The 18501-nt window shown below is 39.4% G+C and overlaps 1 protein-coding gene across 2 annotated transcripts in view; it reads right to left on the bottom strand.

The window, feature by feature from the left end:
• LOC116463517 (myocardial zonula adherens protein) overlaps positions 1-18501 on the bottom strand; it is a 94357-nt gene that overhangs the window by 21483 nt on the left and 54373 nt on the right. The window contains exon 11 of one of the 2 annotated variants that reach the window (XM_032146646.1): positions 2578-2661. In XM_032146646.1, coding sequence (XP_032002537.1) covers positions 2578-2661 — 84 coding nt within the window. Of the gene's footprint in view, positions 1-2577; positions 2662-18029; positions 18112-18501 lie in introns of those variants that run through there. The other variant, XM_032146648.2, reaches the window with a different exon arrangement.

Raw genomic sequence — 18501 nt, 5'->3', positions numbered from 1 at the left:
GAAAGAAGTAAAACAATGGCCTCAGGAAGGTTTAAGAAAAAAAAAACAAGAACAGAAACAATGACAAAATAAATTAAAACCCATGATATTTAGTATTTTAGAATAGGTTTTAAGTCTAAATGTATTATTAAATCTTGTCATTATGCAACTTATTTTGTATATATTGTCTGCTGTTTAAGGTGGATGTGTGAAGTGGCCAAAAGCAATTAGCCATAATAAATTTGTATTGGAATTTAAATAGTTTCAGGGAATTTAATCAATCAAATTGATAATCATTACTGATATGCTCAAAAAAACTGGTTTTCAAAGTCTTGCTTATTAGGTAGACATAGCTGACACTGCCACCCACCCCCCTACATCCTCTGGGCATTCCTGTTTCCTAACAGGCCACTGGTGATTCTTCATCTGGGGGCTTCCTTTGACCACTAGAGTCTAACTGGCTCTGCCAAGGGCAGGCTACAACTGCCACAATCCCCCAGAGCAGGTCTCAGCCAATGACTAATGGCGAGTTAGTGGATAAATGCCCCAGCTTTCTGGCCTTTCAGTAAGGAAAGCTCAGGCCCACTTCCACACCATCTCCCAGAGATCCCCAGCAGGAGTGAGCTTCAGCTGTCCTCAGGGCAACCTCCTTGATATGGCACCGCTGTTGGCTCTCTTCCCTTCCCTGTCTCATTTTCCCCATTCCCCTAGTGGGGCTTCCTGAGATCGCCTCCCAGATAAACTATCTGGACTCCACATTTCAAGGTCTGGAGCAATCCACACTAAGGTAAGAGATGAGTTTAATACACTGAGCATAAACAAACACAGCTATTTCTAAGATTACTCCCCATGTGCAATATTCCCTTGGACATTTAAGAATCTGCCAGCAGGAGAGCTTGCTTTAGCAGCACAGCCAGAGGTGGGGGTGGGGGGCACTGTCTTGGGGGACCTTCTGCCTCTCCTGTCAGTCTGTCTTTCCTCTCTCCTGTGACTGCCCTCTCTTTGGACACGTGGGCTTCCACTAGGGCACTCATTTTCTGACTCTTACTGGGGAAGGTGTGCTTCCTCCCAAAGGGAGCTGCGATTTCAGAAAGGCATCTTTGAAACAGAAATGTTCATTCACAAGGCTGGCACTGAGCCAATGACTGTGGAGGGGAAGACAGGAGTGGAAATGGGGAAAATACCCATTTACTTAGCTTCAAAAGACAGAGATTCTTGGGCTTTGAATCTGGTACCAGGCCCCTATGGGCCACGAGGGACTTCCGATTATCACTGCTGTAAGGCACCCCCTAAAAAACAGAGTAAACGAAGGCTCAGCTCACCACCCACTCAAACGTGGTGGTTCAGAGCTTAGGCTCTGGATCTGGGCTTACCCATCTCTACTGTAACCTTGGGCAGACTTCCTAATGTCCTCGAACCTCAGTTTCCCTATCTATAAAAGGGGGAAAATATCATCTAACTCAGAGGGTGTCCTTTTCAATAAAGAGGGAACAACAATAATATGTTTAAAATTATTGAGTGCTTAGTACATGCCAGGCACCTTCTATACATTCTCATTTCACTGTCACCCACACATAGCACAGTTATGATCCCTCCTTTATAATGATAAGAAACTTCCCCCACATCACCCAGCTGATAAGAAGCAGATCCAGGGTTCACACTTGGGTAAGTTGGATTCCACTCTTAACTTCTGTGTTACACAGAACATATCCAAAGTAACTAACAGTGCCCAACACACAGCAGGGCTTAATCAAAGTTTTTTCTCTTTCCTCTTACTTTATCATTGTCTGCTGGGCTCTCTCACTGGGGAAGGGCTATAATGAGGAACACAGACAAGGACAAGTGCTTGGCAAACCAGCTTTTCACGAGTCTCAAAAGGCAAAGGCTCAATGCCAAGCTCTTAATAAAAAACCTTCAGAGTAAATAGACTTTGACTTCTCCTTGTAAGGTTCTTCCAACCCCATAATTTTCTCTCTGGAACCTATACAAAATCCCCAAATGACTTTCTAAAAGCCAGAAAGTCAAGAATACTAAGCATCTGAAAGTTTCAGGTAAAATTAAGTCTCCTCTAACACATCTTCACTCACTGTGATAGGAGAGCACTGGATTTAGGAGTCTTTCAGCCTGGCTCTGACATTTATTAAGCTGGGCAACCTTGAGCAAAACCACCTGTCTTCTCTGTGCCTCTGTTTTCTCATGTATTAATACAGAGATAATAATCTTAGTCTTGCCTTTCTTAAAGTTGCAGAGAGAATAGTGTAAGGAATGTATATGAACATATCTCACAAATTATAAAGCACTGGACAAATGTGGGGAATTATTAGTGCTAATCAACAGCTTATCAGGCTTGCTAGGATGATTCTTTAATAAGAAAAACTAGAGCCAAAAAGCAGAAGTCAGCAGCAAGTGGAATGAGGGGAGTCCGATGGTAAAGGAAAAACAGCTGTCAGAACCTCATTTTCAAGGCTGGCACTTAACCCTCAATCAATTTTATAAGGCTGGGAAATAGCCATATTTTTAATTAAGTGTCAGCGGTAGGCTTAGCAACGTAAAATTTAATGGTAGGGAAGACACCAACTTAAAGAAACAGATTCTTACCTCTCCTTCTAAGAAAGATATCTTTTCTAAAAGCTGCAGTATTAAGAGCTGTTTCTGTTGCAACTTTTTCTTTAATGATTCAATCTAGAAAGAAAGGGATGGAAAATTGTTAATCAAAAATGTACAATTGTATAAGTACAGGTTTATCAACTGGAATAGATGCCCTTGGTTTTCATTTACTTTTATTTCTATTTCTATTTTTCCTCATTTCCAGTGGGGCTGGATGGTTTTCACTGAAACAGCCTGCATACTGATTCTCTGTGTTTCATGGAACAGTATTAACACGAGACGCTCCATGACAGGGGGATTCTGTGAACAGGTGAGCTTGGGGCACCAGACATGATTTTGGAGTTACAGCTCATTAGCTTTGATTAATCCAACATTTCCACACTGATTTTGCTGTGTAACCCTTTAAAACATCCAGTAGATCTTCCAGAGAACATGCTTTGGGAAATGTAGATACAACTCTCCAAAAAATGATTATTCAGCTTGAATTTATAGGGCAGGCTGCATTTCAAACATTTGGCTGTGTTATTCAATGCAGTCATGTTTATTCAACCAAGTGTCAAAAGTTGGTTTGAAAAAAGGATCATTAGAAGTCTCATTAAAAGTGTTGAAATTCAGAGAACCAAAGACTCACGTGGCCCAGAGTAAGCAAGAAAGGCTTCCTAAAGAGACCCATCTTTGTTTTTATAATATATTATATCTTAGACTACTCTTTGTTTTCCAATCATACATCATGTCTCCCTAAACAAATCATAGCTTCCCTGAAGGCAGGAACCACAGTACTCTGTACCAGGCCATGTTATGCATAATAGTGGGAACAGTATATAGGATCATTAATAACACATTAACTTTCCAAAAATCCTGTATATTAAATTTGTGTGCTCACAAAATTATTTTAAAAAATCACTCTGAGGCCGAGCACAGTAGTTCACTCCTATGATCCCAGCACTTTGGGAGGCCAAGGGAGGGCGATTGCTTGAGCCTAGGAGTTCAAGACCAGTCTGGGCAACATAGTGAGACCCTGTCTCTACAAAAAATCAAAAACTTAGCTGGGTGTGGTGGTGTGTCCCTGTAGTCCCAGCCACTTGGGAGACTGAGGTGGGAGGATTGCTTGAGCCCACGAGGTCAAGGTAGAAGTCAGCTATGATGGTGCCACTGCACCCTAGCCTGGGTGACAAAGTGAGACCCTGTCTCAAAACAAAACAAATTTTAAAATCCTTCTCAGTGCAAAATGACACCATTCCTATGGAAGTGAATCTAGCAGTATCTAGAAAAAGTACATATGCATTAACCCTTTGACTCAGCAATTCCATTTTTAGGAATAGATGCCAAAGATACACTGGCCAAAATATGAAATGATATGAACAAAGGATTTTTGTTATTTTAGGAAACACAAAATGGAACTCCATCAATAAGTGACTGGTTATACAAACCATGGTATGATGGAGGTCTATGTAACCTTCCAAAAAATGCAGAAGATCTCAAAAAACACTGACGAAGTGTATGGCAAGGTAGACAGTATACTCGCTTTGATGTAAAACAGGTGGGGACACATGAATGCATATGTATTTGCAAAAGAAACACTGCAAAGACAAAATAAACCCTAATTATTAATAAACAGTTACCAATAGGGAAAGGGAAGAACTTAGGTGAAGGAGACAGAATAACATAAGTTATTACATAGGTTTAACTTTGAAACCTTGTTACATAGGTTTAACTTTGAAAGCATATTTTATAGATTCAAAAAATAAAATGAAGTCAAAAAGAAAAAAGTGAACCCTAAAATCTGAGAACAAACTGAATTGAAGAAACGATGTATATCAAATTGGTGCGAATTTTTTTTTATTTTTATTATACTTTAGGTTCTAGGGTATGTGTGCACAACGTGCAGGTTTGTTACATATGTATACATGTGCCATGTTGGTGTGCTGCATCCCTTAACTCGTCATTTACATTAGGTATATCTCCTAATGCTATCCCTCCCCCCTCCCCCAACCCCATGACAGGCCATGGTGTGTGATGTCCCCCTTCCTCTGTGGTGAGAAGTATTAATCCAAGTGTTGTTAGAATACAGTAATTTGACTCAATATTCTTAGTGGATTATTAAAGATAAATAGAGCTACAAAGTAATCTCATTCACTGAGAAGATTGTTAGTAGTAATACTGAAGTTATTTTGAAACCGTTTGATATATATTGTAGTATCACCATGTTTGGAACCAAGATTTTTACTGTAAGAGAAAGCAGTACAAGTATGAAATCAAAGAAGTAAAGTTTTGTTCAATTTAAAATGACAATATTAGTATGAATTCATAATTTTTATTTTCTTTTGTAAAATATGTATCCCTATTCTATCTACTGAGAAAACTTGGAAACAATAAGAACATAATATGTGCAGATTGTGGTCTCTAAATAGCATTCCCCACTAAAAAAACACAGGACATCTTGGTGGAATGGCTTATTTCAGGGGACAAAAAAATAAACTAGATGGACCCGAGATACCTTGTTATGCCTGAAAACAAGGACATGAGGTGTCTCCCCTTGGGCCAAGGATGGAACATTCTGAACATCAAAAATAATAATGAGTGTAATTGAGTAAAACACATGAAATAGATAGATATTAAAGAACATGAGTATTATATTTCTTTAAAAAAAAACAGTAACAGCTCACTGGACTCCAATGGATGTAAAAAAAGGCATCAACTCCTTACTTGGAAAGCTGTTTGGAGGAAAAAATAAAGCATCTGTCTTGCCTTCTTTGTTCAGACTGCATTTTGAGATTCTAAAAAGCCCTAGTTTTACTTGACAGAATAATTCCAGTTAATCAATGGCCAAGGAATGACAGAATTAGAAAATTACAATTTTGCAATTTCTATGAAATAATGGCTTCAAGCATCCATCATCAGTAGATTAAACCGTGATGGTAAAAGCTGATGAAAAAAACATTTGATCATGTTTTGGGCTGTCACCACTTGACTCCATTATCAGCCTTGGCATCACCCAAGGTGGAACAACCAGGCATTATACACCCCAGAAGTGATACACGATGAAACACATAGCATCACCCATGAAGTGTTCTTGCCTTTCCGAAAAGTTGAAAGTTGATCTAATCAAGCTTCGAGAGCTAACAAGGACAAAAAAAGTCGATTCCAGAATGTGAACATTTTTACAAGACAACTGATTCAGTTCTTAGGTAGGAATAAAAGTAGTCGGGAGAGATGGGGGCAGCAATGCTGTAGATTAGGAGACTTTAGAAACATAACTAAATGTAAACACCATGTATGCTGATTGGAAGAAAGCATCAGAAGAAAAGACACTTTGGAACATGTTATTGCAGGTTGGTATTTAATAATAGCAAGGAATTATCATTAATATTGTTAGGTGTGAGGATGGTGTTATAAGTATGTAAGAAAAAGTCCATATGTTCAGAGATGCACGGTGAAGTGTATAGGAAACATATGCAGAATGTCTGGGATTTGCTTTAAAATACTGCACAAGAGGGGAAAAAGGAGGTAAGGAGTAGCTAAAGCAAGTATGGCCAAATCTTGCTATTTGCTGAACCTGGGTAATGTAGAGGGCTCCATCAATTATTCTCTCTGTTCTGCGTGCATTTGGCATTTTCATTATCAAATATTTTAAATTTTACATGGTTTCAAAAAGTGTAATCCTCTGACATGAAAAGTAAACCATACAAAATAGAACAGAAACACCCGTAAGAAAAAATGTCCAATGTTAATAATAATTAAAGACATTACCAATTAAAAACAGCAATGGTTACCCTTGACTACCTATTAAATTTGCCTAAAACTATTGACTAAAGAAATGAGTGTTGGCAGGGCTGGGAGGGACAGCTTCTCTCCTGTGTTGCAGGTGGCATTGTGAATTAGTATGACCCTTCAGGCAATTTAGCAATAAATATGAAGAGCCATAAAGCTGTTCATACCCTTTGATCCACTAATCCCTCTCCTGGGAATTTATCCTAAGGATATAATTCAAACATAGGAAAAAGCTCTAGATATAAAGATGTTCTTGCTCCCATTATTTATAATAGAGAGAAAATGGAAATAACCTTAATGTCTAGCACTAAAGGAATGGGTAATAAATTATGAAATATCAATTTGATGGAGTATATTACACAAACACTGAAAACAAATATACTGCAAAATGGAAAGTTTACAAAAAGCCTCAAGGGATAGAAAAGCAAAAGTTTACAATGATGAAAGTAAAAGCTGGAAGAGAAATTGGATAAATGAAATACTTCTGGGGTTGTGGTAGGGTTAAAGTTTGTTTTGTGTAAACTTCCTTCCATTTTTGTAGAAATAGTTTCCAAAAATTACTGTCATGGTGTGCCTTTTTCATTCCTTTTTATAGTATTAAGATTGTTACAGTTAACTTTTAAAATCTTTAAATGAAAGGCAAAATGGAACTAAAAGATTCCAAGAAAGTCAGGGGTAATATTTAATCAAATGATGTAAAAAGTGATTTCAAATACACTCGTTTCGCTATCTCTGAAGAAATCAGAATGGCTTGTGAGGCAAGGAAAGCAAGAGAGGTGGTTTTAAAACACCTTAATGAGCAGCTCATAGTAAGATATTGAGAGGATCCTACTGGTCACTGTCCCCTAGATTGTAGTTTAAAAAATAAATCAGTGAATGGTTAATACATCACCTAGAGAGAGTGCTGTAGGGAGAAGGTCTCTAGAATTCTCATGAGAGAGCAGAGGGCTGATGGCAGTCTGGAGAGACACTTGGTTCTGGGGAGAAGGAGCTGGACAGGAGTAGGACTTGAGGGTGCTGCAGCTTCTAACAAGGCTCATGGTTTTCAGCAATGGTGCCCCAAGAAGCAAATATGCTACTGTGCTAAATGAATGCTGTCTGTGCAGATTTGCTTTTATCCTGGAACATCCTTACAGAAACATCTTTTCTAGTATATTCTGTGATCTGAATTGACTTGTTCAGTTAAGAGCACAAAGGATGCTAAGGCTGGCAGAGTCAGTGCACTGCTGGCCCCAAGGGGTGCCAACCTTGAATCCCAACTTAGTCTCCCCAGTGGTCTCCCCTGAAGAACCTTCCACGCCTTTCCAAAGTGACGCACTCAGCTTCTAAAATAAGTAGACTCACATGATCCTGGGTTTGATAGCCTCCTAGGAACATCTGACTCTCAAGCCTTTGGTTCTTTTTTTACAATCTTTATGTCACACACTTGCGTGGCTGGTATTATTTCTGACTACTAACTTCAAAGAACTTTGAAATATTGTCTCTTGTAGCACCTAGCACATGACAAATACTCAAAAGGTAGCTACTGTTATATGATTACTGATGTTTCTCCTTCCCCAGACTGTGAGCTTCCCAAGAGTAAAGACCTTGATCATCTTTATATTCTCAGATAACGAATGAATCAACAAATCCATCCAGCCATTCCTAAACAATCCATCCCATAGACTTCAGAGGAAAAATTGTCTGGATCAGATGCTTGGAGGCCCAGTTGGGCCAAGATGATCTTGCTAAACACATGTCCCCAGAGCAACCCCCAAATGAGGAGCTACTCCAAAATCCAGGGTCCCATATACCTGGTATGCAAGAAATCCATTAGGCACCTTTGCTCTCACTTCTTGATGCATTAAATGTTTAAGTTTGACCTTCAATTTACCCTTCACAAAGCTGCATTTAGTTCTAGCTGTCACCAGGTGGTGGTAAATGACGCAAGTTACTAGGCTCAAATCAGGGCATTAAGAACAGAGAAATTAGAAGCACTCATTTTCTGGATCTCACCTATTTGATTTATACAAGAACAGAATCTTGCAACAGCTAAATTTAAATATGAAATAGTAGGCCCCCTTATAGAACAAGGGGAAAAACACATTTTCATAAAATCTGGGACCTTTTAACTGATGTTAATAGAATTTTTTCTAATTTTTGTTTTGATGAGTATGTTTCTTTGTAACTCAGACTAAATATGTGAATATGTGCCTTGCAGCCTGATCAATCATGTAGGATGTTAGTCTCTTAGAATGCAGGCCAGTTTGATATTTAAGGAGGGAGGGGAAATAAAAGTTCTTTTAGTTTCTTAAAACTCATCATGGCTTTTTTTTTTTTTTTTTTTTCACATTAGCTACAATCGAGTTACCTGCATAGGTGGTTTGAGCTAAGTAATCATCCTTAACCATAGCCACACGCTGGAATTCCATGGAGGGAGCTTTTACAAAATACAGATGCTCTGGCACCAGAAATGCAGAATATCTCACTCTCCCAATTAAAAACCCCCTACACTTTTAATGTTCAAACTCACTAGCATGGCACAGGAGGCCCTTCTGCTGTGCTCCCTATTTTCCCACTTTAATTTCATGCCCATCCTGTCCCTGCAATGAACCCTATATTCAGGACACTCCATCCTCTCAGCACTGCATGAACACACTATGGTCCCGCCTCCACGACTTTGCACACACAGGCTGGTGGCTCCATTAGGAATGCCTCCCCACCCTTCATCCCCGTTTCCACCAGAAAAACTGCTGCTGTCACAATCTACCCACAGTCACCTAGGCCAGCGCTTTCCAAGTCCTCCAGGCTGGCCTTGTGTCCCCCTCCTCTGTGATAGCTCAGCCTTTGAACCACCCCTGTTAGGACACATCACAGTTACTGCCATCCTTGGTTGACTTTTTTCCATTGTAGTAGACTCCAAACCCACAGGGAACAAGTGTTTAGTGCATCAATTATCTCATATAAAAGATAACTTCTCTCAGGAACTAAAATCACCTTTGCCAATCTGCACATTTAAATAAAAACTGCTTTAGAAACAGATCACTATAGTTAAAAAAAAAAAGTCCCCCCAATATGTTTTGAAAAGAGCTTATATGTCAACCAGACCAAAGTGAAATTGTACAAAAATGTAGTATGGTTCTGTTATGGATTCAGTGAGGAATCCACAGCTGGAAGTTGTGAGGCTTCTCAACTTCCTGGAATTTCTTCCCATTAGTAACATGTAGGACACTGTCTATTTCACATCAGAGGACAGAAAATGAGATGGCTCTAGCATTGTAGTCATGTGAGTAGCACTCAATTGTGCAAGACTCATGAAACATAACTCAGTATTGAACTTGGAGAGAAATTAATGAAGAAAACACAGCAGCAAGTAAGTATTAAATACCAGACAGCGCTTGACATGGGCTGTTGGGGTATTTTCTTTCACCAGCTGGAAAAGGATAACAAACATGAAAAATGCCATATGTAAAACAGGAAACACACCAATACAGAGCACACAAAAGGTGCACATCACTTTGATTATGTACTGGGAGTGTCATGTGTATAATCAACTCCTCCTCCTGCCCCCTCTTACTGATAATAGGAGGTAGGTTAAAACTGACGACACACTTAGCAGTTTCCCACTAAAACAAAGGAAAACCAGCCATGATGGTAACAGAAGATGTCACACTAAAACTTGATCAATCTCTCACAAATGAAAGGCTAGCCAAAGGAGGGGAACCATTAAAATAATTAACTGGGAGGCCATTAGGCTGAGGTGGCTCCAGTGCCTTGGGTTCTGACCTAAGCAAACTGAAACCCATCTCAGAATGAATCGTCACAGCTTAGGAAAATGAAATTTAAATTTAACCAATCAGAAAACACCAAGTAACCTCTAAATAGGGACTTTTTTTTTTTTTAGACAGTGTCTCCCTCTGTAACCCAGGCTGTAGCATAGTGGTACAATCATAGCTCACTGCAGCCTCAAACTCCTGGGCTCAATGAGTCCTCCCACCTCAGCCTCCCAAGGAGCTAGGACTACAGGTGTGATCAACTGTGCCTGGCTAATTTTTTAATCTTTTGTAGAGACAGGGTCTCGCTATGTTACTTAGGCTGTTTTCAAACCCCTGGCCTCAATCAATCCTCTTGCCTCAGCCTCCCGAAGTGCTGGGATTACAGGTGTGGCCTAAGTAGGGACTTTCTGCTTTAACCAATCAAATATTTTCCTTGTCTTGCTTCCATAAACGCCTATTAAAGTTTTTCTCTCAAGCCCCTTAGGTGAAGCCCTCAATTGCATGTGGCCTGGTGCTGCCTGCTCAAATAAACTCTTCAAAAATAGAAAACAAAAAACAAAACTGATGGTCACATTTAATCAAACTGTTTAAATCTTATAAGGAAAATGGAATTCAGTATTTTAAATCCACATTAAGTTTATTTTATTTGAACATTTATTTGACATTATTGTTTATTTTATTTAAAATTTGTTTTATTTTGTTTTCATTTTAAATAAATGAAGCCTGAGTGAGCTCTAGAAAATTCCATCCCTGACCTAGTCAGTTCACCATTTCCCTGGATTTCTATGGGGGAACTTCAAGCTATTTCCTTGTGAAATTGTCAAATTTTCAAATAATGTAATGGCATAAACTTCCCCTGAAATAAACATTTTAAATTATTTTATTTGAAATTTGTTTATAATGTTTTCATTTCATTTTCATTTCATTGTTTTCAAAATCAGAGTGTCGGGGCTGTGTGTGCTTGCACACATCGCAAAACTCAACCATAGGTTAATAAATATACCAAAGCTCCCCAGCCAGCCACCATCCCCAACACCCCTGCTTTGTTATTCCTTCTCGTGGGCCCTCATTTATAGACATTCTGCTTAAAACGGCTTTAATGAAAGAATACTTCATTTTCACATTGAAAATGTTATCAAAGATGTATAACTGCCAATCAAAGCATCTAATCAAAACGAGATTACTAGGGCTATGAATTCTAGGTCAAAATAGAGGAATATGATACTTTATTGTGAGTTCTTACAGCCTTTTCAGGGGAAATTGATGCCATCACATTATTTGAAAATTTGAAAATTTTCAAGGAAATACTTTGAAGATCCCCATTATTGTTTTCAAAACCCCTAGAAATCCAGGGAAATGGTGAACTGACTGGGTCAGGGACAGAACCTTCTAGAGCTCACTCGGGCTTCAGCCGTTGTCTCCCTCTGCCTGCTCTTTTCCTGACAGTGCCGTGTCTTTAACCCAGTCTCTTGATCCCTCTATGATCTGGCAAACCATTGTTTCCATTTCCTTTAACAAAAGAGGAATTATGTCTGATCCCCACATACCCACTGTGACTATGAGAATAATTGATATTTTACACTCTTCCTCAGAAAAAGTGTTTTATTTTTGCATAGCATTCCTTAATTCTATTTTGGAAGTCCTGCAACATTGTAATTTCATAGTTACAATATTTTTTAAAGTGCATTCTCTTTGATAAAACCACCACAAAATGTAAGAATAAAAAGAATAAAGCTCAGCCTCTTTTTAACAAAAAAAATAATGTATAGAGAAATATGACAAGATCAGAATCTGCCCTGCACTAATGCAGCATGAAAGAAGAGTTTAATAAGGATGAAGAAAATGGTACATTATCTCATTTGGGGGGATGTAAAGGAAATGAATTAAGGCCACAACAAAATGAAACTGAAAAATTGCTAAATGAAGCACTGAGTAGGGAAAATGAAAAATCAATGAAGGAATGGAGGGAAAAAGGTACATTTTTCATCTTCATGATGCTTGATTGGGTTTGTGGAAATTCATTTTCAATTAATGTGTCTTGTGGCATTCAGCCAGGCTAGATATGAACATGGCACATATTTTGATCAATTTTTTCCTATTAAGTTTGAAGTAATATATAATAATAGAACCATACCATTCAAAAGGATTGGTTGCAACTGGGTTCTGAGGTAAAATAATGTAATTTGGTTTGATTTCTATCTTATATTAAAGATAACTCAACTTCTCCAAAAGGAGAGGAGGAGCACTCTGGCTCCCCCGGGTACCTAAACATGACTTGGCTGTACAAATGTCAGGGAAGGACAGTTAAACTGCTTCCCAATCTGAGCACATTCTCTGAGAAGGAAGAAAGGAGGAGTGTGCAAGCTACCAGGAACTTTGCTGGCTTAGCTCATGATTCTCAGAAACAACCCTATGTGGTTATCCCCACCAGACCATGAAACTGAGGTGCCAAGACTTTCATCATTCATTCATTCCCTTCACAATCATCCGGATGCTCATAGGGCTGAGATTAAGACCCAAGTAAGCATCTGTGAGGGCAAGGCCCAGGCTGTCCTATTCACACCACACCCTGTTCAGAGGTTTGCTTGCTTCCATCCTCCCAGTGATGACAACCTATGGCTGCAAAGCTGCCCTGGAGAGTTGGCAGGGCTGGGAGGAAGGTTGACATGTGATATCTTCTGTCACAAAGGATCTGCTGGGGCCCTAATTCTTTAGGCTGTTCTTTTTTTTCCTCTATGATTCAAGAGGAGGCAGATGGAATGGAGATGGGGGAGAAGCTTATTTACCCCTGTGCTTTTCTTGATGAATTCAGTTTCAGAGACAAAACACCAAATCCTGAACAGGAGTGTCCAGGGAGAGAACTGCTTCAAAATCATGTAATACATATATATGGAAGCCCCTAGCTCCACATCTGGCACAAAGCTGATGCTAAAAAATTGCATTTTGGAAGCTCTTCCTAAAGTTCAAGTGCATGGAAAGTGAACACTCTCTAGCACTAGCCAGGGCTCTCCTTGGAGCCTTCTTGCTGTCCTCCGTGCTCCTCTCCCCTCCTATTCACCCAGCACCCCCTGGCCAGAGGTACCACTCTGGAGCTCAGATCTGATCAGGCAATGGGGAGCCATTGAGGAATTATGAGCAGAGTGATGAAAGACATCCTTCTTGGCTTGGTGCTAATAAACCATCACAATTGGTGTCAAACTATATTTCTACCCTCTTCATTTCTCACTCCCTCATACCATCCAAACTAGATGAATGCTCTGTGAACTCACCCTATACTTTCTGGTCTGCATGTTTTTGCTTTTATTTATTCCATATCTTGTCTGACATGTCCACCCATTCAATCTCTGCCTAGAAAAATTCAACCCATCCTACAAGGCCTGGTCAAACACTACCTCCTCCCTAAAGACTCTCCACCCACATCAGAATTAGTTTGTACTGGCAGGAACTGTGCTAAGCATTTAGCACACATCACATCAGTCAATCCTTATAACTACCTCTTGAGGAGGTAATGTTATGACCATTCCCGTATTATTGATAAGGAAACTGAATCTTGGAGAGGATAATTTGCTCAAGATACAAAGCCTAGTCAGTAGCAGAGGCAGGATGCAAAAGCAGACTGAATTTACTCAAAGCCTATGAACTTAACACTAAGTTTCCCAGCTTCTGTGTTTCCAGCACTTATGACATTCTGCCTCAAGTTCAAATGAGTTTAAATGTCAGCCAGAAGGTCCTCTGAGAGCAGGAAATCATGTCCATTTTTGCACTCAGGCTCATAAGAGGCTCTTCTTAAATGTGTACCAACTGTCCCATAAGCTCCCCATAAATTGTACCTGGCTCCTCCTCATCCTTATTCCCACTCTTAAGCCCAAGGAATGGGTTTCCTTCAGTCTTCAGCAGAGGGGCAGGAAAACAGCATTGTTCAAAGACAATGGCACAGGGGAAACAACTCCAGCTTAACGAAAGTGACATGAAAAAAATCAGTATGGCAATGCTATTAGAGAAAGAAGCTTTCCGTGAGCCAAAAATAAACGGAGTCCTATTCATATGATACACAAAAATAAATTCTACACGGATCATTATTTGTCCAACAAATATTTATTGAGCAACTATCATTTGCCAGTGACTATCCCAGGTGTTAGAGATACAACCACAAACAAAATAGATACAAGTCCCTGCCCTCATGGGACTTACATTCTAGTGGAAGGAAACAGGCAACAGACAAAATATACACGCAAAACAGATAAATAAAGTGCAAGACATATTATTGGATGATAAGTGCTATGGAGAAAAACAGAGTAAGAAAGAGGATAGAGGGGACGGATGTGCAGGTTGTAATTGAAGACCTAAAGATGAACAATCAAACTTCAAAACTATTACAGAAACTATCTTTACGTCAAACAAGACACACAACACAGCCAAAAAGATTAACTTTACTTCTGCCAACATTAAAAACTTATATATTATAAAAGATACCACAAACAAAAAACATTGACTAGGAGAAGATAATGGCACCCAAATAGTTTTCGATAAATGATTAATATTGATAAGATGTAGAGTTCCTAAAAGTCAGCTGGAAAAAAGAAAAACAGCCTAATATAAAAATGAGCAAATGATATGAACAACCATTTCATAAAGGAGGAAACTTGAATGGCCAATAAGCTTAAGAAAAGTTTCTCAACCTCACAAGTTTCAATAAGTAGTAATCAGGCTGACGCAAATTAAGATGAAAACAATGAGATGCCATTTCCTAACTGGCCAAAATTATAGTCCACACAGTGCCAAGTGGTGGTGAGCATTTGGAAAATCTGCCCTCTCACATGTGACTGGTGGAAAGGTATGTGCACTGTGGGCAGCGATTGGGCAATATCTAGAAAAGGTGAAATTGTGCCAATCCCATGCCCTAGCAATTCCTCCTCTAAGTATACTTCCTAGTTAGAGAAGCCTGGAGACATGTTGGTATTGTTTGTAAAAGAATAAAAATGTCTATGAATAGGATAAATAAGTTACAATATATTCAAATAAAAGAATATTAGCCATTGAAATGAATAATCCAGATCTATATGGAATAACAGCAAAAAGAAAACTGAGAAATAAGTTGCAAAATATGTACAATTTATTTTTAATATTATAAATTAAAATTTATGTAAAATTTAAAACACAAACTAAGCCACATACTAATTTTATATATATATACACACAGTAAAATCATCAAGGCATGGCCTAGAGACCAAATTGCCTCTGAAGAAGAAGAGAGGGTGAAAGAAGGAAAAGGAACAGAATCAGGGACAGGTAAAAAGAAAACCTCTTCTTTATCTGTGATGTGTTCTTTTATTTAAAAAAAAAAAATCAGAAACAAATGTGCCAAAATGGCAACATTGGTTAATCCTAGAAGAGCGTACGTGGAGTTTTTGTTTTTATCATTCTCTACAACTTTTTGCAATTTAAATTTTTTTCCAATTAAAAGTAACAAGAAGAAAACAACAAAGGCTGGCTTTGGAGTCACAGATCTGGGTATGTAGTGCAGCACCATCATTATTTGCTGAGAGACTGCCAGCTACTTATTTTTTAAGACTCTAAGCCTCAGCTTCCCATGCTTAAAAAACTGGGCAAATAATACCTTCCAGAGATGATTGACATGGGAATGTGACATCCATATGCATAGCCTTGGAATGAGAGAAGCATTTGTGACTGGTAGTGACCCAAACATGAATTACTTAGCCTCACATAGTTTCTATGGCCAGAAACTGGGCACCAGGTGTCTGAGAAACAGTTTAAAGTCAATTAGAACAACTTCAATAAAGAGAACATAGGTTCAATGACATTTCCGAAGAAAATAGCTTTTCCCTTGAAAAGACAATTTGTATTGTAAATACAGTAACGAATACCTGTCATAGAATGAACCTGCTTTTTTTAATAATACATGTAATACATACAGGAAAAAGGCTGCCACAATTGTGCTCTGATACCTTCTAAAAATTGACATTTTAGATAAAGTGTCTAAGATTTTAAAATAAATAAGTGAATAATACCATGCTAAACACTAGAATTAGAAACTATAACATTGTCATTTATGATAAATCGGTCCTGCCTCAAACTTTTGAGTAGCACCTCCTTTGGGTGGGGCGTGAGTGGCCATGAGACAGAGCTGTAGCCTTGGAGTCCAAGGCTAAGGATCCAGTTAAGGGAGGAAAGCGGTGGCGGGGCAGGATTTGAGCACATGACTCAGGTTCGACAAGCAGTAAGTCAAGTTCACACCATATCACAGTACAGGCAGGAAAGAGGTGAATTGAGGGGCACCAGCAAAGGCAGACAAGAGCAGGTTGAGGTAGGTCCTGCAATGCAAGGAACCCAGATCTAAGAAGATCAACAATGAGCCTAGGACCCAGGCCCAGGGCCAAGTGCAGGAGGCGTGGAGGGCATCCACTTAGGAGGCACTCTCAGGCTATGCAGTACTCTAGGAACCTCACTCACTATCTGCTCCAGAATAAGGCCTGCCTGGCCTCCAAGTACTGTTCATAGCCCAAAAGAGAAAAGAAACTCTAAAAGCAGAAGAAAGCACACCACCTTGAAAGTGGGACTCACAGGAGTGACCCATTTTCTCTAAAGGTCATTGCATTCTCTTAATTATTTCCTTTTTTAAAACTTGGCAATGAATCAATGCTGCTAGAACAAATGCCAGTGACTTTTCCACCAGAGACTTAAAAAAACATTACAGCAATAAAGGTATCCCTGAAAAACAGTGTAGGTAAAAACACTAAGCTAACATCCAGATGAGATTCTCAAATCTGCCTCTGTCTCCCTAGTGGAAGTCTGAATATCCAGCATCGTATCTGGGGATCTGTGGCTAAACACAGCACCATGCACAGGTGAACAATATTAACAGTTAATTACCAGTGTGGAAAAGTATTCATCTGCTTCTTTCCCATCCCCTGCCTCCTTGCTTAAGCTGGGCAGAAGCATCTAAACGAAAGCCAAGGCAAGTATTAGCAAGAAAGCATCTTCATGCCTGCTTTGCCATGAAGGAGTGATAGGCATGGAGAACTAGCCAACGTCTGAAGTACACTGGGCCTCTGAACGCACTCACTCCACGAGCCCAGTCTCCCAGCTTATGTAGACTCATGCCACCCATTGCTATGACTGCAGCTACTACTGCTAGTTCTCAGCAAAACTGTCATGTTCTAATAAAACACCAATGCCTGCAGCAATCTCAAGAAAGACCTCTATAAAAATAAAACATACATGAAGGATGTTTCAGTTCAACATATTTCAGCCAAATAGATTTCTCTTTATCAGATACACTCCTTTTCGTGAAGTTGGTTGAACCAATTCAGGCAAAATGCTGATGGTGACAGAAGCAAGCTAAACTCCTCTTAGAAGAGTCCTAAGATGAGTATTGATATCCATTCAGGAAGGACACCTTCAGGGCCACCTCCCATATACAAGTAGAACCAAACCACATAGACACCTGGCTGCTCCTGTACTTTCTGGGGGGTGATCTAGTGGGAGCACCTCCTGCCCAGAGCACTAACATTCTTCCAGCTCTCTTCCCATCTCCTTAGCAGATGTCTTTGGCAGCTTTTCCATAAGTAAGGATTCATCTTTCAAGCCTCCACCTGGAACTTTCTGAATGGGTTTTTCAGTAGTCTTTTTCATTGCAGTTCCTTCTTCGATGTCTACTCAAGTTCCTAAAAATACTCTGTGGATCTGTGAGTTCTCTTGACTCTGCAGTTTGAGGCTGTACAAGTCAGGGTGACAGTGTGTGGGTGTTTTCACAAACAAGAGCCCCACATGGTCAAATTTTCCTTTCAATAGTATGTCCTTCCCGTTTTGTTCATTGGCTCATCATAGATAAATACCACCTCTTCCCAGCAGAGAGCGTACAAGTGTTCTTCTAATCACGAACAAGAAACGAATCGCTTCCAACCCAGAGCAGACTACCAATTTATCATCTTCCAAAGAGCCGGAGACTAAATCTGGAGAAGAGCTCGTGCGACATGATCTGGAGACAGTTCAATTGAGTGGATTAGGTTTGTGGGCTCGGTGCTATGGCTCTTTCCCCTACCCCCATTTGGCTAATTACCAATTATGAGAAGTACGTGAAATCCTCTAAACATAGGGCATTTAGCAAAATGTACTTTTGTGTGTTGCACATTTCAGCACACCACACAACAGTTTTGAATTAAATTGTGTGCCAGCAAATGACTGAACCATGTAAAAAGGGAAGATACTTGCAATGAAGCAAATTTAAATTTTAAAAATTGCTTTTTATATAAATGTTCTTGTGAAGAGACTGATGGCTAAGCTAGAAAACAGCACAGAGCACAAAAGAGAAGAGAGAAGTATACCCAAAGATTGAATGTGGCCAACAAGACTCCCAAAGGGAAAGATG

This window comes from Hylobates moloch, unplaced genomic scaffold, assembly GCF_009828535.3.
Source record: "Hylobates moloch isolate HMO894 unplaced genomic scaffold, HMol_V3 SCAFFOLD_40, whole genome shotgun sequence".
Taxonomy (NCBI): domain Eukaryota; kingdom Metazoa; phylum Chordata; class Mammalia; order Primates; family Hylobatidae; genus Hylobates; species Hylobates moloch.
This window is presented reverse-complemented; position numbering and strand designations above follow the sequence as displayed.